The following is a 23,643-nucleotide window of genomic DNA, read 5'->3' as shown; positions in this document are numbered from 1 at the left end:
AGAGTCTTCTTTCTTTTCTCCTCTACATATACGGTATTTTAAACATACTGCATATAACTTATTTGGCAGGCGGTGGCAGTTAAACAGGTGCTAATAGGCAATAGGTATTTAGTTATACATTTAATCTTCACATGTATAATGTTTACTTATAGATGCAGATTGAAATTGTATTGATTCTGTCTCTCTTTCAACAGATGTAACTTAAATATGGACAAACTTGAAATATTGGAGGGGCTCATCATGTGTGTTCAATAGGATAAAACAATATGGTATTTATTGTACACACACACACACACACACAGAGAGAGAGAGAGAGAGAAAATAACTTTTTAAACTAGAGAGAAACCATTCTAATTCCTCCATCTTTGCTTTTTTTTTTGGGGGGGGGGGGTTCTGATTTTGATATAAACCAAAGTTTTTAGAATTTGTTCAATTGTTATACAGTATGAAATAATTTCTCTCTATACTGTGGAGCCAGAGAACTAAATAGTTAATTCAGGTTCAATAATATTTTCAGCTACTAAATTTGGTTCTTTTTCTTTAAAAGTTCAGTAACCAACTCGGTTATTTTGAAGTTAATTTTAATTGTATTCAGATGTATTTATATAATTTTGTTTGCTGTTATTACTATGGTATAACACAGGTAAATAAATACCAGCTACATGTTTAAATGAGAAAGGTTTCTTGGCAAGATTTCAGAAGCGATTTGCCATTGCCTGCTTCCTAGAGCTGACTCAGAATGACTGGACCAATATCACCCAATTGGCTTTATGCCTCACAATCTCCTGGTTTCTATCCTGGTGCCTTAATTACTACATCAAACTGTATCTCTTATTGCCTTTGCTTTAGTGAAATTCTTGTCATATTTGACCAAGCATAAGAATAGAAAATATTTATTTTAATTTATTCTGGATATTAATTCTTGCCTTCTCAAATGAAAAGCAGCATGTATATATTTCATTGATATGAATCTCTGGTGAAGCCAGATTTAGAGTAGTGGAAGAAGTCCAACTATGTGTGAGTGAATATCCACTCATTCAATGGAACTTTCCCTTGCTCTCTTTCAATTTGATGCCAATTCTCTGGTACGTAACTGAGAAGTCACGGGGTCTTCAACAAGGCGAGAGGATATGTTATGCTATGAGATATTATACCATTCTTGCACAACTTTGCTACCAATGATGCCTAGTTTTATTACTCGGCTCTGAAAAGCATATTCCAAAACTCAAAACAAGATAATAATCTTTAGCCATCCCACAAATGTCTTCAGAATTATTTTTATTCTGTTAAAAAAGGATTACTTTTAAGTAAGCGTGCCTAAGTTTTCAGCAATAAAAAAAACAAAGGGTTGAAGCACAGTTTCTACAAGCCTGGTAGAGGTTTATAAAATAAATAGCTCTATAGCACTAATACAGAGCATTCCCTCTCCATTATAGCATTAGTTCTTGGCATTAGAGCTTGGAATTAGAACTGAAGCTCATTAACAATAACATTCCTTCCAAAAGGGCATTGCTTGGTAGAATCCTAAGAAATTACATTAGCTGCTTGTTAGATGGCTTTTAGAAAGAACAAGTGGGACCCTGTAATCCATGTTGGAATGCATTCCCAATATATCTTAGGCAGTAAAAAAAAAAAAGAGCAATCCTATAAAAGGGAAAGAACAGCACAACTGTGCAAAATTGAACTTAAGTTTCTGAATATTTAAAAGTACATCCAAGCTACAGAGGTGGTATTCAGCAGGTTCTGACCAGTTCTGGAGAACCTGTAGCGGAAATTTTGAGTAGTTCAGAGAACCGGCAAATACCACCTCTGACTGGCCCCACCCCCATCTATTCTCTGCCTCCCAAGTCCCAGCTGATCGTCTGGGTCTTCTTTTGTTGTCCTGCACAGGAGAATGGAGCTGGAAAGCAGGTTAGTGGGGTGGGGAAGGAATGGGATTTTGCAGTAACCTTCCCCCAGGAGTGGGGTGGGAATGGAGATTTTACAGTATCCTTCCCCTGCCACGCCCACAGAACTGGTAGTAAAAAAATTTGAATCCCACCACTGTCCAAGCAGCATGCAGTTCAATAGAGTATGAGGCAACTGGACATATGAATGTAGACCTGCTAGGAGGAATTCCTTGGTAGAATTTAATCATATTAAATTTAAGACCAATTCTTTGATATGGCTCAATTATGCACCAAGCAGTATCAGTACGACTTTGTTCTGCCACTGATCAAGTCAAAGCAAAGACAACTCTACAAGGAGCAGAAACCATGCATTTAACCAACAGACTCACAATGTTAACCATATTTCTATTAATTATGATCAATCATCATCATATTTCTATTATGATGATCAGCAGCTGCTTCAGAATTATTCTATAATAAGGAATGATACTTACTCCTCCAAATCTTAACCTTTGAGTTTACCTTTCCTAAAAAAGCCTTTTGAACACCACTCTGTCGTTTAACTGAGAACACAGCAAATGCTATTATTTTCAGGGGCTTATGTCATGTGTCTCGCATTTGGAATTTATTTACACTACCATTCTAGGCAATCCTTGCCAATAAACAGCGCCAGTATTAGCACCAACACTTCAGTAGAAATGTGCAGTATGTCATGACCAATCAAGGTCAAAACAATTGAAAGTACTATAAAGAAGTAGTTGCATAGTGTAGGTTATCTTCAAGAGAGCCAAGTCAAGGCACAAATGTAATACTATGCAAAACCATGTAAGAACATACTACTCCCTCTAGTGTTAAAATGTAGTGTTTAATAATTGCTAAATAATGAAAATAATGAGGCAATGCAAAAAAATAAAGCAAAACTAAATCATATGGCAGTTAGACAAAAGGGAATATTCTCCTGCCTTCACACCTTCATCTAATGGTGTACTATAAACAACAATTTCAATTAAACTGTCAACATTTCATAATGAATTCTCTTCAAAGAGTCAGGAACCTTTTTTATCTTTCAATCAATCCACGTGACCAGAAGTAATGCTGAGAATGAGAATGTATATTTCCTTATGGACAACCAAGTGATTATCTTGTTGTATCAAGGAAATGTCAATCACAACGCTTTTTAAAACATATTTAATCATATGCATTTGTTTTTCGTATGTGCTTTTTTCATGCAGGTATGAAGGGTTGAAAAGCAACAAATACCTAGGTACATCAAAAGGAAGACTGCTAGTCCCATAAAAATGTGAAGTAAGAAAAGACTAAACAGGGCCCCCTTATTGAATATATATGGATATAGGCAACCATACTGCATCAAATGCTGTACATAAACCTTCAGAAAAGAACACTTTGCCGAATGCTTAGTGGTTTAAGCTGAAATGGAACAATTCCATAGTACTATTCAATTTTAATTGCTTCTTGATTAATGATACTACTTTTTGTATATCTGAAGTTTAATACAGAGCTTTGTTATGCTTTGACAAACAAAGGTCACCAGAAATCAAATATTCAGCATTATACATTTATTTATTATTATTATTTTTTGCCACCCATCTTTCTTATAACGCTTACAAAGTATAAAAACAAATAGAAATATAATTAAAATATATTAAAATATTACAACTATAGAAATTAAAAACTTAAAAGTATACAAAATTGTGCATACGTTATATACACAAGATAATATACAACTATCATGATATTGCTATATAAAGGTACAGTTATACAGCACAAACTCAGAATATGTTTCTGTTACCTAAAACAGCTCCAGAGCCCATTACTCAAAGATGACAAAAATAAGGGACTGCCTTGCTTTGAAAGGCAAATCTGAAGTAAATTGAGGCTACAATATATATACTTACCTATCAATCACAATTTCTTTTTGCCTTAACAGCCCTTCTTTAATTTTCATCAGGGTCTCCCAATTATTATAGTCCTGAAAGTTTGTAGCTGGATAACTTTGATGATACGATCCACCCAGAACCTGCACAAAAATATGCATAAAATAACATTAACAAATCAGAAAGTGAGAAAAGTCTACCTTCCTATCATATTTATACATTTATAACATTTTCAAGGTGCTTAGACATTGATAAATAGCCAATATACTTCATGAATATATTTGGAAACTATAAAATCCATGTTCTTTCTTTAAGATATACCTGAAATGTAATTGTTTCACATTTTATAGAAACTTTAATCTACAATATTTCTGTCTAATGTTTTCTTGTTTTCATTTTGATGGAAGTGAAAGCTAACTGAAGCGTTAACACTTTTTTTTTTTCATCTTCATCAGCATGGGATTCATTGGTTACTGTATGCTTTGGAGACATTGATATCTCACATCGAGAAACTGTACCACTGACAGTTTGTGCAGCATTTCAATGATGCTTGTACATAATACAACTATATAAATGAAAAATGTATTCTTTAATTTTTCTTTACAATGACCTATGAAAGTCAGCTCTATGTAGGGCTCATGAGGGGTTTCAAAAATTAGCTAGATTTCAAAGAAAGCTAAGCACAGTTGGATTGTTTAGTGCATACAAGGCAGACTGCCAATAAATCCCAGGATTGTAGGCTACACAGGAAGTTGAAAAATTTCCAAATGCAGGCAATGGTAAACCAACTTTGTACTGTTGCCAAAAGCGTACAGAGATATGTCTGCGTAACCACTAGTTAAGCTTGACCAGAGGAAGTTTTTTCCTACTGAGCAGGGGGATTAGATCTGACGATTAAATGCCACTTCCTACTCTACAATTTTCTTCTGAATATCAGCATGACATTTTAAAAGAAACGTATTTTCACCTCAGTAAAAATGTATGAGAGTCTGTTTGGTGTAGTGGTTAAAGCCATTAAGCTAGAAGATGGGAGAAAGTGAGTCTATTCCTCAGAGGTGGTATTCAGCAGGTTCTGACCAGTTCTGGAGAACCGGTGGCAGAAATTTTGAGTAGTTCGGTGAATCAACAAATCCCACCTCTGACTGGAGATTTTACAGTATCCTTTCCCTGCCATGCCCACCAAGCCACTCCCACAGAACCGGTAGTAAAAAAATTTGAATCCCACCACTGCTATTCCTGCCTTAGGCATAAAGCCAGCTGCGTGACTTTGGGCCAATCCCTCTTTTTCTCAGCCCTAGAAGAAGACAATAGCATACCATTTCCAAAAAATGTTGCTAAAAAAACTGCAAGAAAAAAAAAAGACAAGTAGTCCTCAACTTGCAACTGGTCACTTAGTGACCATTCAAAGTTACAACAGACCCTGAAAAAGGGACTTATGACCTAGTTTTGAAGTTCTGATGTCCAGCCCACCTCCCAGAGGTCATGAGACAATATTTTGGACCCGTGGCAACTCGTCAGCATTTACAGTCATTTACAGTGTCTTGTGGTCATATGACTGTGATTAAGGATGTTTTTGCTGAGGCCCTATTATGGTTGTAACTCAACTCACACTGTACTGTTCTGCAATCAGAAGAATGTTTTCTAGATCATCTCTATTCCTATAGTACTGGTTCCTATCTTAAAGCTCCCTATGAGTTTTGTCTTGTTGCAGAATGTAAGGCATATGCAGGATATATGTTATTGTATACTTTTTCTTAAATTTTATGGAAACCAGAGCTGAGAAATTTAAGAAACTATATTTTTATTAAAATAACAGTATAAGCTAATTTATTTGTCTAATTGTCATTTATTTCTAAATGGTTAATCTCAACTGTTTTTTCTACTTAAATCCAACTTTAAAATAATGTATTGATGAAAGAAATGCTGATTCAATCAGGTGAATCTAGGCAGCTTACAGTACACAGTTTTACCAGTGCTATTAAAGTAACTTGATTGACCTACAATTCTTCAGAACAGATGAACTTTTGATTCTATAGGGTACATAGTATTGTGCAAGTTCTGAATCAGAAAAAAAATCCTGCATGATTAAGAGACAGATTATGTGATATTTCTAAATATTAAAGGTAGAATCCTAAAAGAGTCAGTAAGTCAATTTAACTAATCAGTAGATTATTAACTTGGAGCAATCCAAAAGATGAGGAATAAACTATTTAAAAACTATAGATGAATTGCTGGACCCTGTATTTGGGAAAGATTCTTTAAATACAAAACGTAGAAATCTTTATGTGCAAATAGTCTATAGATTTTTGCTCCAAAATTATACTAATGGGCTCTGCATATATGTAATTTACAATATTTCAGATAGTACCCAAGCTTACTACTATATAATATGACAGAAGATCTGATCAACGCAGATGACAACCTAAGAGAAATGCAGAAACTTTATATTCTGAATTCAGTGTGTCAAATCAAATCACATAACAATCCTCAGCTTCTGAGTAATAATTTAGTGCAGACTCATTTAGCAATTTTACATCCAGGTAAGAAATATTTCATGGAGCTTAAATGAGTTATTTTACTTGCTTTTTCTCTCTGGTTACTATATTAATATTTAACATGAAGGAAAAAAATTCTCTGTCTCATTTGTAACATTCTAATTCATCTCTTCTTCTTTTGCAACACTTTTACAATCAACACAGTTCATTGAGAGAAATACTTGTAGAGTTTAAATACTCATGGACCAGTTACAAAATTTTAAGACAGAAAATATCTAATACATTAACAAGTTAGTCACACATTTTCAGAAAGTTTCAACTTATATTCTGGCCAATGTTATGGACAACACTTTTAGGTGGCACTTCAGATGACGTTCAGAGCAAGTGTGTCTGGAATTTTCCAGAGATAACAGAAGGTCACTCCTAAGTATAGAAACACTTGTTTTAATAAGTGTTTATATTATCTTCTCATTACAATGAATTTCATGAAAGATCATTATACTCCATCACCACCTTTGAAGTTCCTAGAAGCTTATTAATTTTTAAATGCCTATCAATTTTTAAATTCTGGAATAAAAAGTATAATAACATTATTCTTGAGCCCCAATTTATTACTATATGACTGACTGAAACCATACATTTAATAAGTTAAAACAATGCCAAATATTTTGGCTGAATAACTGATAAAATAAGATATTTTTTTTTATATAACTGTGGCTAATATTCATCAGCACCTTAATCGCTTGCCAAACTGGCTCTATGTAACTAACTATGAAATGATGTACCCTACGCTACTGAAAAATCAATATGTTTTCCAAAGATGTATGAAAAGTTTCAGCAAGTGGGTTTACTAAAGATGAAGACTGCTTCCATAATTTCAAAGAGACAGCACATGAAAGAAGAATCTTCCAATTTCAATTAACAATCTATCTGGAATAGCCAGGAAAACTTAACTGAACACTAAAGACAAGTGAAATATAGATTCTATCTTATGAAGCTTTTCACAAGGGAAAGAAGTTACCTTGTCCTATTTACCATCTAAAAAAGTAGCCAACTTCTGACAGGATCTATACTTGCTGAAAGTGCAATTAGTCCATTAAGAAAATTGAAAATGCACACACACACACACACACAAAATGATAATCAGTGGAATTTGATTCCATGAATTAAAAATTCATGGAAAAATAATTGTGAATATAAGAAAATACAGTATATGTTTAGTTCCAAGAACCTTTAAGAGCAGATAAGGACATACTATCCATACATCTTCTAAAGCTAATCGACTGTACTGCTATTCTCCCATGTGCTTTTATTTCTAAACATGAATGTGTTGGAAGTTTTGGCTTTAATGTATGAATGTTTTCCTATAAATAGGCAATGTATATTTTAGAGCAAAAAAAGAGATAAGGAGGTTAGTAAACAAGGTAAAGTGAAAAAAGTAAGCTATCAAATAATACATATTAATTATGTTAATTAACATTAATTTCTCAATATGCTGTCTTATTGCAAAATGTGCATCCATAATAGAAAGAGAATACAATATTGATTTTACAGAGCATTTTCAGTACAAGTCATACTCATGGGATTGTTGAGATAGGAAAAAAAATGGAGTGCTACTATAGCTCCTTCAATTATTTGAGCAAAGACAGGACCATAAATTGAACAAATGAATTTGTGCATTACTAAATTAATGCACAAAACCACTTGTCGATAAACAAATTCAACTGTGCAGAATGCCATGTATTATGTAAATCATTGTTTCAAGGGAAAAGACTTAGATCTCCCATAAAATTCTCTGAAACCAGCTGAATTGTGCCACGAGCATATAATAAGTTTATGACTTATGTGCACAGGGCTGCTATTAACCAATGGGGGGGGGGGGAGAAAGCATTTCACAGTGTTGCAGTTCAGGGATGACGATGATTTAAATTTATTATGGCCATCCACTCCAAAACTCCTAAATTTGGGTGATTATGATATATCAAAATATGTAATTGAAACAATTAAAAACACAACAACAAAATATTGTAGCCCAAACAAAGAAACAGTTATTACAGTCAAAAACATGTCAGGGTCTCTACAAATAGACTAACCCCAAGTCTGGGAACTGAACCAGTTCTTAAGGGACTTTCCAGAACCCTAAGAGAATGGCACCATCCATAAATCTACAGGAATGTTATTTTACAGGAAATGGATGCAACACAGAAGGCACTCTTCCTTGATCCCATGAAAAGACATTTGAATGAAGGGACCTTGAGGGTATCCAATCTGCCCAACCATATATAGCAAATGGGTAGAAAATATTGCAGACAGATGGTCCCATAAATAACCAGGCTGTATGTCATGAAGGGTTTTATAGGTGATCATCATTTCTAGGTGGTAAAGTCCTTAGAGATACTGAATCCTATATTCTCTTTGACACCAGCCACACTACATGTTCCTTGCCATCACTCGGTATAATAACATCTCTCTATGAGGATGTTAGTTCCTCTCCCTCTCGGTATTTCTTTGCCATATGCAGTACCCAAAATTCTGCCATGAATTTATGTTTTAGATTTTCTCTGGATACAAGTTAAGAAAATCTAATGGTAAACTCTAGACAGTGTACACTAATTAATCAGAATGTATGATGCTGAGAATGAACATCTAAGATTTGAAAGTGATTATTCTTAATTGTTTCTGTAAATTCTGGTAATTTGTTTAAAGCTGGAATGTTCCCTTGTTTAAAACACAGCTGAAAAATCATCACTAAAGCAACAAATACAATCTCTGGCCTCTAGTCAATAATTCCTGCTAAAATGGAAATAATCTAACTCTAGAATTATTTGTTACTGAACAGTACCTCAATTGGCATTACAGCCTTTTATCTCTCCTTCATATGTCTTTGCCTCTGTGTTCATCCAGCACTCAAAACATGTCAAAGAACACAACTAATCTCATTGTTTCCTGGAACAGTTTATCAGGGAAAACACTCAACACAGTTCCAAAGTTACAAGTCTCTTAGCACATTTTTTTTGCCAGACCTGTAAGATTTTCTGATACAAAATGGTAGAGAAGATGAAAGAGGAATTCATAATGTAAAAATTTTATTTTATGACTTGAGCTTTTGTTCTAGAAGCCTTCCAAACTGACTACAGGTCAGTATTACTGCTAAAATGCTAAAAAAAATCTTGTATAAACTGGATCTACATTTATAATTATCAAATAAATGATGAATTTACTATGGTTAATGTTAGGGTTTTGTAACTCTGAGAACAAACATGTTAATTTATATTTTCTGTATATGGGCGTTCTGCATGGTCAGGAATCTAAACTGTGATCTGCACATTGCTAACTGCTAGAAAAAAGTATATGTTTAATAAGAGAAAAATGGAAAGAGAACCAGTTTGTTCAAATGGTTAAGGCACCAAGCTAGAAATCAGGAGCCTTTTTTGAGTTCTAGTCCCGCATTAGGCTTGTAAACTGGTTGGATGATTTTAGGGCAGTCACTCTCTCTCAGCCCAGGTGACAAGCTTATTGGTGACAATAAGCTCAGGTGACAAGCTTATTGGTCGATTCTTGTTAAAACTAATGGATCAACACTTGGTTGATCTGAAAAAAAGCAGACCCTGCACTGGTGGGAAAGTACTAGAAAGAAAAGAAAAAGAAATGCACTGTGATAAATCATGACGTGCAGAGCAGGAAAAGAAAGCATACCATGTTCTCATGATATTCTTCAAATAACAGGCCAACATTAACTTGGAAAATGATGTGTTTCTAGATATACTGAAAACCAAACCTCCCCATAAAAAAATGATTAACATTTTAAAAATCAAAAGAAATGGTAAATAAAAATAATAATCTGGGTATCTTTTTTAAATTGAATTTTCAAAATAGACTTATTAAAGACCCAAAGAACTTTGTGTGATAGGATAAAGAAAAAATGAAGAGAAATCAAATCCTACAAAATAATTGAAGTAAAAATTAAAATTATTAGAAGTAAAAGGAAAGAATATAGTTAGTTTATTTGTGCAAGGTTAAAACAGATACAATATGTTAGTTCGGGCAACCTTGTATGAAATTTCAACTGATAACAGGATTGAAAAGACAATGTTTTATGGATTAAGCATCCTTTGACAGGTAGGCCCAATAATCACAAAATAATATTTTCTAATGAATTAACTTCATATTTTTAATTTTTATTTATAAGCAATATATTTCTTAATTCTTGACCTACTGATTCTCCAAAATTAGGTGTCCCAATTCTTCCTTCCGTTCCACAGTTCAAATGCTACCAATACTACCTTTCATTCTACTTTTCTTTATAAAATGTAATTATTGGTTTCCATTGAAACACTGAATCTCTTAAGGAGCCTAAAACCACAAATAACTGGAAGTCTGCTAGCATATCTGGTTTGTACTATTTAAGCAACATATGATTGCTCATATTCACATATCCTAATGTTTTTAAAACCAATTAATTTAAAGCAATGACCCCTTATTTAATGTAAAAATCACAATAAAATACCTTCTCCACTACTTTCAAATTATGGTTGTTCCATTTCTCATGTGATTTGGGATCAAAATAAAATCATTTATTATTAATGAAATAATACATGAAATATGAAATATGCTTAGCAGCTTTCAAAGATCTGTATTTACTACATGTGGAATCTAAAAGTTTCCAAGATTTATTTTCTAAATAGGCCCAAAGATGGAAACATAATTAAAAACCTCTCCCCCACCTTCTTAAAATATACATTAGTCTCATGGTACTATTAATTTTTTTAATATTACATTTTCCCCAAAGACTTAAATAACATTTTCTACCATCATGTTATATCTACTGAAATTGAATTTCTACATTTGCTTAGATTGAATTCAGCACATCATGATATATTTCAAGATATAAAATCCAGTATTTTGTTGAGTTTTTACAAACAATAAATCCCAATCACTTAAAATAATCTATAGCCAAATATATTCCGAAGGCAACTAATTATTTTTTTGCATGCAGTCTTATTAAATTAAATGACAAATGGCATGATGGCAATGTATAATTTACCAAGGATAGCCATCATATCATCAGCATGTGTGAAGAATTGATATTCAGTGTTGGTTGCTATAATACCTTAACTATATAGCAACTACCTAATGGAAGAACCAATACCTTCCTACTAAACTGCATACCAAGGAAAAGTCATTATTTTCAGGTGTTCATTATAATTTGATAGGTTGAAAGACAATCCTATTTGTAATATGTCTAATTATTGGATGATGATATCAAATGGTAACCTAATAAATAAAAGATTGTGCACATTCAAATATGGCAGTCACACACAATATTTCATATTCTTTCAAACCTGGTCAAGAGTACAGAAGAGAAAAAACATTTGAAGGAGAATTAATAGCATTTCCATGTTCTGTGTTAACATTCTAAATTTGGTCTTATTTGCTATTATTCAAACAAGCATTTGGTTGTGTTCCCAGTGAATACTTTCTTTTTCTAAAAAAAATATGCTTTTTTAAAAAAGGAAAGCCATTTTTAACATAAGGGTGTCATCAAGAGGGCAAAGAAAAAAATGGCATAGAATTAAAAAGCTTCTATCTAAAAGTCCAGTTGCAAGTAAAGCTTTAAAATTACCAATGATTTTGAAAAATGATTACACGCAGTAGTTCATCTTTAGGACAATTTTTAGTTTACATAGATTAGCTGCATTTATTAATGTCGGAAACATATTTCCTACTATATTGTATGTGACCATCATCAGAGCAAATCAAAACATACAAAACTGTATTATATTCCACTTGTCTTGACTACCAGCTGATAGATTTCTGTCATCTCAGAAATATTGCTAGTCCTCAACTTATGACCGTTCATCTAATAATGGTTTAAAGTTATTACAGACTCAGAAAAAGTCTTTTCAGACCCATCTTCACTCTTATGACCATTGGGCCACCTTTGCAATCATGTGATTGCAATTTGGGTGAGGTGCTTGGCAACTGGCTCATATTTACAACTGCTTGTCGCATCCTGCAGTCATGTTATTGTGTTTTGCGACCTTCCCAAGGTGGAATCTGACAAGCAGTGTCAATTGAGGAAGATGGATTCAGTTAACAACCACAAGATTTGCTTCACCAAAGTAAAAAATTGTCATAAAATCAGGTTCAGTCAACTGGTGACTTGCTTAATGACTGATCACATAGTGACCGAAGGTCCAGTCCCAATTTTAGCCATAAATTGAGCACTACCTATATTAGTAATCTTCTAAAATTAAGATGCCAATGATTAAATTTGCATGAAGAGTTGTAAGTCTTTTATAAACATAATTCAGTATAAAGTGAAACTTGAAATATAATTTAACATTTTTTACTGTTCTGTGTCAGTTTCTAGATGTATAACCATGTACAAGAAACAACATTTTGAATCAATAAATAATGCCAGTGTATACTGTCAAGATCATGACTTTTTAAAAATTGCAACCTTCTAAGCATACATTTGGAAATGTTTGAAAGTACCTGCACAGTATACTTCAACATATAGCGAGTACAAAATGCCAACTTGTGTATCAAATGCATAATGATGTTGCTTTTAAAATTCTATTAGAAAATACAGAAATCTTCCTCCCTAAATGTGATAATCCAAACAATCCAGATAATCTAATAGAAAGAAAGAAAGAAAGAAAGAAAGAAAGAAAGAAAGAAAGAAAGAAAGAAAGAAAGAAAGAAAGAAAGAAAAAGAAAAAAAGAAAGAAAGAAAGAAAGAAAAAAAGAAAGAAAAGCTTTAGTAGTAGACTCTGGAGAAAGCCCAGATTTTATTTCCATTTAAGGTCATGTAAGCAGCAGCTGCATATTTTTGTCCCTTGAAGCAAATTAAAAAAAACAAAACACCAAGCATGCTGTATTTAAGTGTGCTAATATTCCAAATCATTCAGCATTTTTCTAATATTTCTCAGGAATTTTCTATACCTGGTTTAATTTCAAAGAGTATTTCTAAGTCTTTTCTCTTCCTCTACAAATATCTTGCACACTCAAGTACAAGCTTGCCTAAAATTTGCAAATATTAAATTCAAGGAAGAATGGGTCAAATTTACTTTACTTTATTTAAAAATTTCTGTTTGGAGAAAGTATAACACTATATATGACTGCTTGATACAGGTCCTTAAGAAATTGGCTGACCAACTCATTTTACAGTTTATTACAAAAATTCCAAATCTGTGAGGAACAAAGCACCTTGTTTTACAAGGTCTACTGTAAACAGGAATAGAAATTTGGACAAGGATGGAATTAAAATGTCATATACAACCCAATAATTGATGAAATGAGATGGTCTAAATAGTATTTTAGACATATGAAATATGCCATGCATGTGTAGATTACATATTTGGGGTTCTAAGCAAAGGGACCCCAAGATCATAGAAGAATGATTTGTTTTATTGTTACAGGCAGGAACAGAGAAAGGAAACTCAGATTTTGGAAGAGGGTGATTGAAGGCTATGATATTTAAATCCTGACATGGTAACACACCCTTCATAGTTCACAACTGCCAGTTTGCTTTTTCAACATGACACCTTGAAAAATAAAATAAAATTGGTATTCTTGAGAGATCAGAAGAGATAAAAGGATAATTGGGATGTTAAAAGTTTTGAAAAGAGAGATCTAAATCTACAGTATTGTTTCCTATTGGAATTAAAAGAATTCAAGGATTTCTGGTCAGAAGAAAATTAACCAACAATGGCATGCACAGTAAATTACATTAGCTTTAACTTAAGATTTCTAATGTTCTGATGCCAGTAAGAAGGTGAAATGTGCAGCATAATAGCATATATTTTTCTCCCCTCTGCGGCTGCGAGAGTCCAGAGAGAGTGGGTAGGCTCTTTTCCTCGTCTATTGGACTGACTGAGTCTGCCGAATTGATTGTAGCTCTGCCCTGCGCCGTAGGTCATGGCCCAGTTTTCGACTCAGTCCCAGCCAGGACAGACTTTACAGGAGCTCCACTTTTCAAAGAAGTGGAGGCCATTTTCAATTTTTTTTTTTTAAAACGTGATTCACAGCTGAAAGCCACAGGCCAAAGTCCCTCAGGACGGCAACTCATTTGTAACAGAAGCCAACATACCCAATGCACCTACAGTCCAACCCCATAGCTGAGATGAGTTGGGAATGTAACTTCCAAAATTCTTAAGCAGTATCTAATTTAGGGAAGTATTTATTTAACCCCACACTGTTTTTACTTACTTGAATAAAAATAAAATAAAATGTATGCATATAGAATACTAGCCATGCATATTTTAAATTAACAAATATATAGTAGATGAAACACAGGACAGGACATCTTTTCAAATAGCTTGGCTAACATTAGTGAAATATCAATGCCATGTATGTTAAACAAAAGAATACCTAATCTATCTTAAGAAGATTCTTTTTGAAAGGGCAAATACCATTCTCTTAACAGCCTGTGTACTTTTAACAATGACAAGGAACCATAACTTACTTAAAAGACTGCCGCTTATATCACCCTGAAATGCTTATCTCAGCTAAAAGACAGGCCAAAATCACCTGTCACCTAAAGCTATATATCCTATGTTGTTCCCAATGTTGCAAATTTACCTGACAATATGATCTCTTGAACTGCTTAAGTAAGAAGTATACATAGTAACAAGACAGCATGTTCATTCAATGTCCAAATTATCTGGATTATAAATCCAAATGCTAATTTAAGCACACAATACAGACTGCCATGTCCTTCCCTCACCAATGAACAACAAATGTCCTTTCAGTATACTTGAGGGTCTCCTGATTATAAAGCAGTATTGAAATATTTAAAATAATTTAAAAATGAACACTATAAACTCTTCTTCAATACATTTTAAGAACAGTAGAAAGTTTCATTTCAAGTATCTGCGGTATACAGATCTGTTAACTGAAAAATGATCTGAATATTAGCTTGTGTTGAGCTATCACATTTGGGTTGCAAAAATCTGGATGATCACTAAAAGTTGGAGTTTGGGGTATATATTTGATGTTATCTAGAGGCCATCCATATTTATGCAGTCTAAGTATGTTACTCCTAAGTATATGTAAACCGTACATCCAATTTCATGGGTTTTTTACTCCTAGTAGTTTTATGTGTGTGTATACCTAAAGGTAAGCATTATCATTCAAGTTTAATAAAAGGAAATGAACAAGCACTATCTAAATATTATTAACAAAACTATCTTTTGTTTGTTTGGATTTCTTGAATTATGGATATGCAATCTCACTTCTATCTCTTACTTTTTCCCTGTGAAATCAAATACTAAACATCCTTGCCCTAAACAAGGCTAGCTCTGCAATCTCTCTGTTCTTGCAATCTGTTGTGTAACCAATCACTGGAGTTAAATTCCTGAATGATATCATGAGCCCAGCCTATGAAACTTTTGTTATTTTTTTCCTTCAGTGAACTTCAGTTGCTCCCATAAATCTGATGACAGAGAACGTCTTTTAGTTTCCCACAGCACATCTTCATATAATTCAGTAATCGTCAGTCATTAAGGTAAGGGACTCTTACTTTTATTATAATAGAACTGTTGATTTTCCAATTAACGATCCTGATTCCAGTAACAGTCTATACCTTTGCTGAACATTATAATTTGATATAGAACTCAAGTGTAAGATATCTTGTGTTTATTTTTGTTGCATAAAAGAAGCAAACATATCAAGCATTCTGTATGCATGTTAGAGCCAAAGAGAAGGAGAGAGGAGTGAGAGAAAGAAAATGAGAAAAGAAGTGGGGAAGAAAGAAAGAAGCCTAGTAAAGATATTAAATCTAATATTTCAGTTCTTTCTGCAAAAATAAATAAATAAATCTAGACTATAGCATTACAATGCAGTACTGCAGGCTACTTCTGCTGCCTGCCTGCAGTTAGCAATTCGAGTCTCAGCCTTCCATCCTTCCCAGGTCAGTAAAGAATGAGGACCCAGATTGTTAGGGGCAATATGCTGACTCTGTAAACGTTTAGAAAAGGCTGCAAAGTACTGTGAAGCAGTATATAAGTCTAAGTACTATTGCTATTTAGTATTCCTCTCCTCTCTAATTTAAGTTTTGTTAGACACAGGAACAGTTTCCCTTTAAAACAATCATTTCTAGTATTCATTTATCAGATCAACGATGTGTATTTTGTGTGTGTTTATATTTACTGATGCCCAGCAAATGAACCATATATATTTAAGGAGATATTGGATCCAAAAATCAAATCAGAGAAGTTCCAAAAGAATAATATAGGAAAGACTTTAATGTTTAGCAAAAGTCCCTTTTTGGACAAACTGGCTTTAATACTATTGTTTTTGGAATAGAATGAGGGATCTAATGTTCAAGAAATACATGGACAAAGAATTATTGGCAAGCAGATCACTAGTAGTCCTTTTCTGGATCCTAGTCAACAGTTCTGATCCTACAATTCCTGACTAAACTACTTATACCTATTATAGATATCTTGAATTTAGACTCTAATCTTGTGCAGGACAGTTGTCAAATAGACTCCAAATAACTGATTATTTTATCATCTATTAAATCCCAAACTAACATCAAAAGACTAAATAATAACAGGAACAAAAATGGGAAAAAAGAATAAAACCTCTTGAAAATAGCAAAACCAAAATGCATTTTAGCAGAGAACACTCTTAAAATATCCAGATTTAATATAAAAAGCTTGTTTGTTATCCATTTGGTATACTATTAACAGTGCAATTATAAGAATGCTTACTTGAATGCTTAAAATTGCACTATATTCTGTAAGGTTTACTCTTGTGTAAATAGGATAGAATGCAACATTAATGTTAGCAAAATTTAGAAGCTGATTTATGGAATAATATATTCTTAGAGAAAAGTTGCATTTTTACCAAATACAAATTCAGTTTCAGAAACCAAATAGATTGGCAAATTTACAAATTTTGTACAATCAACGTTTTTGGATCTTAGGATGTAACATGCCTAGTCCTCCTCTAAAAACAAATCAAACCTGGTGAGGATAATTCCATTATTTTTTTTGAGAAAACATCTACCGATGTGATTCTTGGATTACAAAGGAGGCAGAGTGTCATATTAAGTTATCTACTTTTCAATAATCTTTAATTTCCTTTTAACATTCAACATTAATATTTCTTTTCACTTACTGCTTCTTTTCAACTTTCTTGACCCACCTACTATGTTTAGTCTTCATTCCACAGTTTTTTGGGCATTTCCTATTATTTGTCTAGCAAATTATTCTTTATTTTGTTAAACTGTTAATTTCTACCTTTAATTAACAGTATAATGAAGTATTTTCTAAACTATGTTTTATTTCAGATCCATCACTGACCACATAAGTTAGATTCCCAACTGATAACAATGGAGATCATGAAGAAAACCCTGTTGCTTGTATGGAAATTAATAATTGACACCTGCCAAAATTTCAAGCAGCAGGAGATTCATGACCTCTAATGGAAAAACAATCTCACTATTCAGTTGTTTGTAAAAGAGGTTTTGACTCTAAAACTACAAAAAAAGATAGTTTCTAAAACAGATAGACAGACAGATATAAATTTTAACAAAACATAACAAACAATACTGAAACCGTGACATAAAAATACTATATTTAAATCAGGAAGAGTAAACATTGAAGAAATTAAAAGACCATAACTGGGATCCTGAAAACCAATAAAACATTTAGTAAGTTTTCAGAACCTTCCAGAAACATACCCAGCCAGCCTTTCACTGCCCAATATATGAAGCAAAGAAACTAATCCTATTCATTATCATTTTATTTTTTATTAATTGCTACTTACATGTATACTAGGCTTCAGCTTATAATTATAACATAGGATTAAAAAAAAAAAAACAGATCCCTCACAGTATAATTATGGATGGTTTCACATTACTAACTTTTCCTTCCACAAGTTAACTTATGTTGTATTGTATCACTGTAAACACTGCATGCAGTCCAATATTGTTATGGGGCATTTTAAACCTATGTATATGGACTAACCTACTTTTGGGGAGTCTAACTGCCCCACACAACCAGTATGCGTTTTTAACAACTGTTCAATAAAATTCTTGCAAAAACTATGCAGTCCCATTGCTATGCCACATTGAAAATAACTGATTCTGAGGAGAATCAATCAGGATGGAAAACCTCAGTAAAAATTCTTGCTAACTAGCTGATGAAAACAGACATTTTAACAGGTTGGCCCTAAATCAACCTTTCAATAAGAAAAAACACTGTAAAATATAATTATCTTTGCTCATATTTCACAGGGGTAATGCATAAATATTATGTAGAGTACAGAACGAGAGCATAAACATTTTACTTAACACAACTAAGTCTATAGCTTAAATACAATAAAATCATTTAAAAACATGATTCAATTTTAAAAAATTGAAAAGGATTGTGTGCGTCCATAGTTATGACAATTAGAATTAAAACAGTACTGTACAACATAAACAAAATAGAAAGCTACTAAACAGAAGTTCTATTGACTTTAGTCAACTGGAACTTGTGTTGCATGGGACATAAGAAAAAATATAATGTGTGAATGAATTTCCCTTTTGTTTATTTTTTATTAAAATAAAAAAAGTACTTGGTCATCTTTCAAAACAGCTTTTCTATACAGGGACACCCTAATATACTGAATTATAATTTCAATTAATGGATTTAATGGATTCAAGTGTCCATAATACTTCAAATGAGATGGGGAAAAATTCAAATTAAATATTGGTAAAAGAAAAACACTACTACAGCACAATTACAAGAATTCAGTTTTGAGGCACAAGAAAAAAGAGTTCTATATACCAATGCCACAATTATAATACTAATTATAATACTAACACAAAATTATAATACTAATTTTAAATAATAACCTGTTCAGAACAAAAACTGAATCACGGTCCCAATTGCTCTAAAAATTTGCATAGAATTCCCATTTCCTTCAAAGTAGTTCTGATATTATCTCCAGGTATAAAATAAAGAACAACTCTAAAATGCTTCCAAAGACAAATACTTGTAAGCAAAGTGATAGCATTATATCAAGTAAATGTCAGATTGTTGCATATTGACGCAAAACGAAGAGTAGTATATAAGGATTAATCATGAATTCTTTTACTTTTTCCTTTTCAATTTTTAAATATTGAAATAACAACAGCTGCTAACCTTGTCAGAAACAGAATTATATTATATAAACAAGTAAACTGCTAATCTTTCCAAACAGCATGGAAAATTCCATAAAAGAAATGTCATTACAATGTGAAATTCAACAGAGTGATAGCTATGATTTTACACATGTCAATAAAATAAATATTTCTACCATCTATTTATGAAGTATATCTGTCAAATGTTAACTTAACAAATGTGTTTAATCTCTAAGTATTTAATTCATGATAGCCTGCTTGGAGCAGGATAAACATTTTAGAATAAATGTCTCCATATTTGGCCAGAAGAGTGATACCATTTTTACCGAGTCCCTTGAGAATACAGTTTTGTTATGACAGTATCAACCCTTGAGAAATATAAGCCAAAAAAAGAAACTGGACATAGTGTCAGGCAAATATTTTTGATGGCTAATAGACTATTGACCTTAATCTCTCCAGAATCAAACAGGGCCGAAAATAATGTAGGGAAAAACAGGGGTTGTGAAGCATATTTATTATGCAAACTGTTCCAGCAAAAATCATGGTTCAAACTGAATACAGCCCACCAACTATGTTTTTTGGATTGTCAGGTGCTTGCTTGACAGCTTTTTTGCTTTTGTGGGCATCAGACAGAGAAGGCTTAATCAGTCCTCTGAGTCATCACCATACATGGTTGGTGGACTGAACTCAGCTCGGTGAGTCACAAATCACAACCGATGTGTCAAACATGTACTGTCTCTCAAGATTGCTTTCCTAGGCAGGTTATTTTACACAACAGAACATCTTAGTAGTTTTAACCAGCAGGGCTAAAATTGTTCACAAATTCTGTGTAGTTATCCAATTTATATACACCTTGAAGGCATAAAAATATACTTACCGCAATATGCATTTAGAATACTGGTATACATGTTTTGTTTTTTATTAAGACTTTGTTTCACTATACAATGTGTTGCATTCTGTCACCTTGAAATAATCTACACTTGCTGATTAAATCACTGTATGCTGTAATTCTAACTTCACTTTCCTACTTTCCCTAGCTCCACAAAGATTCTTAAAACTTCCCAAACCGAAGACATTAAGCACATTGTACTCTCCCTGAAAGTCTCTGCTTCTTAGAAATCCATTCTTTCTTAAATTTCTGCTTTCCTGTTGTCATGGAGAAGGTCCAGTACATAACTCGCTCTGCTCTGAGGAGAGCCTCAACTATTGAGGTGCATCCACAAACACGGCAAAGGCTTCAGGAGCTTTTTGTAAACTTCTGTCTTATCTTAATATGTCTGTTGCTAATATGCATCATTGTGATGCTTCTTTGAAGTCCAGTATTTTTTATTGTTCTTCACTACCTTATGCAATGGGATATGCACCAGAAGGAGAAAAGAACCAAACAAGAAACATCCAGCACAAGGAAATCTATGCAAGAAAGTCCAGCACTCAGTCTAAAAAATTTCTCACCACCTCCACTCTTACTCACTGTAACCATTAAAAGCACCTGTACTGAACAGTAATTTGAAAACTACTATCACACGGTGATGCATGAGCTAATTTGCCTGCTTTATTTTTAAAGGAAGACTTCTGTGGACGTTGATGATTAATGTTATATGTAAAATGTCCAACTATAAAATTTTAAATAGCAACCTTGAAATTTTGGTTGCATATTATTCTTTGGTTCCAGATTATTTGTTTGTTATTACTAATCAGCTATAAGTGTTTACTTTTATGAATAAAGAATGGGCTGAATGCACTATTATTAAATGCACAATTAAATCATTATACATTCTAGGAGATATGTGTATCTTGAGTACTTGGATTGTTAACTGAAGAATTTATTAACTTTTTTCCCCGTACATATTCATAATATAAGCTTTGAAAAGACAATAAAGCATTGCATATTTATTGCCTTGTTCTACTGAAATGCAAGTATAAATACCTTTAGACACCTACATATTGGTTTGCTTGTAAACTTCAACTAGGTGAAATGGTATATCATAGGGCAACAACTTTTAAATCAATGTACCTGAAATGGGATAACCTAAAAAATACATTCAAAATTTGGGACCTTTTACTCTTGTAGAACTGAAATTTTGCAAGATAATAATGATTATTTCCAATGCTCCTTGCAAGCCTTCTTCCTGACGATCAGGAAGCCAGGAGTTGCTTGGGCTCCCACTGCTTGTTTTTTTTTATTATTATTAGTTAAGGAAATATCTTGAAAATGATCTCATGGATTGTCTAGTTTGATATATTTATAAATATTTAATATAGTCTCTCCTGTAACACTAGTGATATCTTCCAGGTGGCACTTTCATTATACAATTGTTTTTCATTCATATAATTTAGCAGGAGGACTAGATGATGAATTTTTGCAAGTTTAATATTTTGATGATTTGTTCTACAAAGAATTTGTCACATCCACACACATACAAAATCTATACAACAGCTTCTTATTGGTTGCATTAGAATTCAATCTGTTGTCAGATTGCATATAACAAATAGCATTTGTTTTTTAGCTAAAAAAGTGAATAATTAAATCTGATTTCAAAATTTTCCCCAAAGACAACATTAAGTGGACTAGGGATAAAAATATTTTGGTTGTGTTGAAATCTCTTTTATAGAATAATCTTCTTATCACTTGTATGAAGTTTATAGGCTGTTGCTTTAACTATATATGTATGTGTACATGATATCATTATACCTAAAGTGGTAAGAAACAAATGTTGAATTATTTATTACAATATTAGAATAATTCCACTCTTTGAGAATGTACTCTTCATAACATAATTATGTTACATATGAATTTATTTTCCCTACTGAGAAACAACCAGCTCTAAACTTTCCTAAAATAAAATGAAAGCTAACTGTTTAACAAGGTATTAGATTTTATTTTAATTTTCACTGCTTAATATATTAGTTCAATCATTTTTGTGCAACACTAAGGAGTATCTGACCATAAATAAAGCATGCCAAAATTAAATCCAAAGAACATTGTTTTCAGATCATTATTGCGTATTTCAGGACCTTCTCTCACCTCTCCAATTTTGGATTCTGCAATGTTGAACAAAGCTCCGTTTAACATAAAATAACAAATAACTACATAAAGAACAGTATCAACTATTAGATATCAATACAGGTTTCAAGTGGTTTCCAGAAGTTGGGAAGTATCAACATAGGAAATCTGCTGGAGGCAGCATTTCCAAGGGAGGTAAGGAAATGTGAGATGGATCAACAGTGTTGTGGTATTGCTCGCATGCCCCCAAACGGCAGAGTTTATGTACAATTTCACTCAAATCATTCTAATAAAAACTGCACATGCCCATATGTTTACCTGAATTCTAAGATAAAAACAGATCATTAATTGTAGAAAACAGATTATTAATGTGGAAAACAAATTCATTATATTCCCAATTTCCAACTGTTTCAGTTTTAAGACTTAATTTCAAACCTTTGCTCCCTTCTCCATTTATCCAGTTATATTTTGTTCTTTTGATCTAGAAAATTTTTTGAAAATGAGTAGCCAGATAATTAACTAGTAACCCCTCCTTACTTTTCAATGAATAATTTTTATTAAAAGAATTTTTTATGAAAATTTTAAAAAACTACAGAAAGACAGAAGAAAAAACAGATGTTATAAAAGTTAAAAAGTGAATAACAAAAAGATATCTAAAGAAATAACTAGATAGTACTACCAGTCCTTTAATAGCCTCCAGATCAGAGTAGATAGGTGTTTATAAACAATGTTAAAATTTTGAACAAGAGTAGATAATTAACATTGCTGCTTATCATGAAGCAGCTAATCAATATTGAATACAATTTATTAAACTGTGACATATATTGCATGGGATAAGGTTTTATACTACTTGGTGTGAAAAACTAATGCCAATATATAACATGGTAAATTATTGCTTGTTAGATCACTGCCTATATTTTCTTTCAAGATGAGTTTGGGGAGGAGGCATTGGTATGTACTCACATTAGCTGTGGCTCACTATCTTTTTTTTCAGGTATTGGACAAAAAAATCTCGTATGAGTCAAGAAAAGCTCACACAAGAGTACTGCAACCCACACATATGTCAACTTTAACTCACTGTGACTGAAGTGAACCTGCTTATAACAGCAATCAAGATTTCTAGTGCAAGCAAAATAAGTGCAAAGTTTGCCACAATGGATTTTGCTGCAAATAGAGGTCTCAACCTGTTACTCAATTTTCTACTTATTTTTTTGGTCCTTGTTCTTATGTACATTCTTGT

General features: G+C 32.8%; 2 protein-coding genes across 7 annotated transcripts in view; one reads left to right on the top strand and one right to left on the bottom strand.

The window, feature by feature from the left end:
* CEP85L (centrosomal protein 85L) overlaps positions 1-23,643 on the bottom strand; it is a 103,141-nt gene that overhangs the window by 25,067 nt on the left and 54,431 nt on the right. For all 6 annotated transcript variants that reach the window (XM_026666046.2, XM_087972761.1, XM_087972768.1 and 3 more), the window contains one exon: positions 3,806-3,927. In XM_026666046.2, coding sequence (XP_026521831.1) covers positions 3,806-3,927 — 122 coding nt within the window. The remainder of the gene's footprint in view (positions 1-3,805; positions 3,928-23,643) is intronic.
* On the top strand, positions 15,653-22,376 carry PLN (phospholamban). The gene is made up of 2 exons (XM_026666047.2): positions 15,653-15,790; positions 20,437-22,376. The coding sequence occupies exon 2, from the start codon at positions 20,554-20,556 to the stop codon at positions 20,710-20,712; it is 159 nt and encodes a 52-aa protein (XP_026521832.1). The 5' UTR covers positions 15,653-15,790; positions 20,437-20,553; the 3' UTR covers positions 20,713-22,376.

Source organism: Notechis scutatus, chromosome 1, assembly GCF_049901735.1.
Source record: "Notechis scutatus isolate UNSWTSFEM ecotype Mainland chromosome 1, rNotScu1.2, whole genome shotgun sequence".
NCBI lineage: Eukaryota > Metazoa > Chordata > Lepidosauria > Squamata > Elapidae > Notechis > Notechis scutatus.
This window is presented reverse-complemented; position numbering and strand designations above follow the sequence as displayed.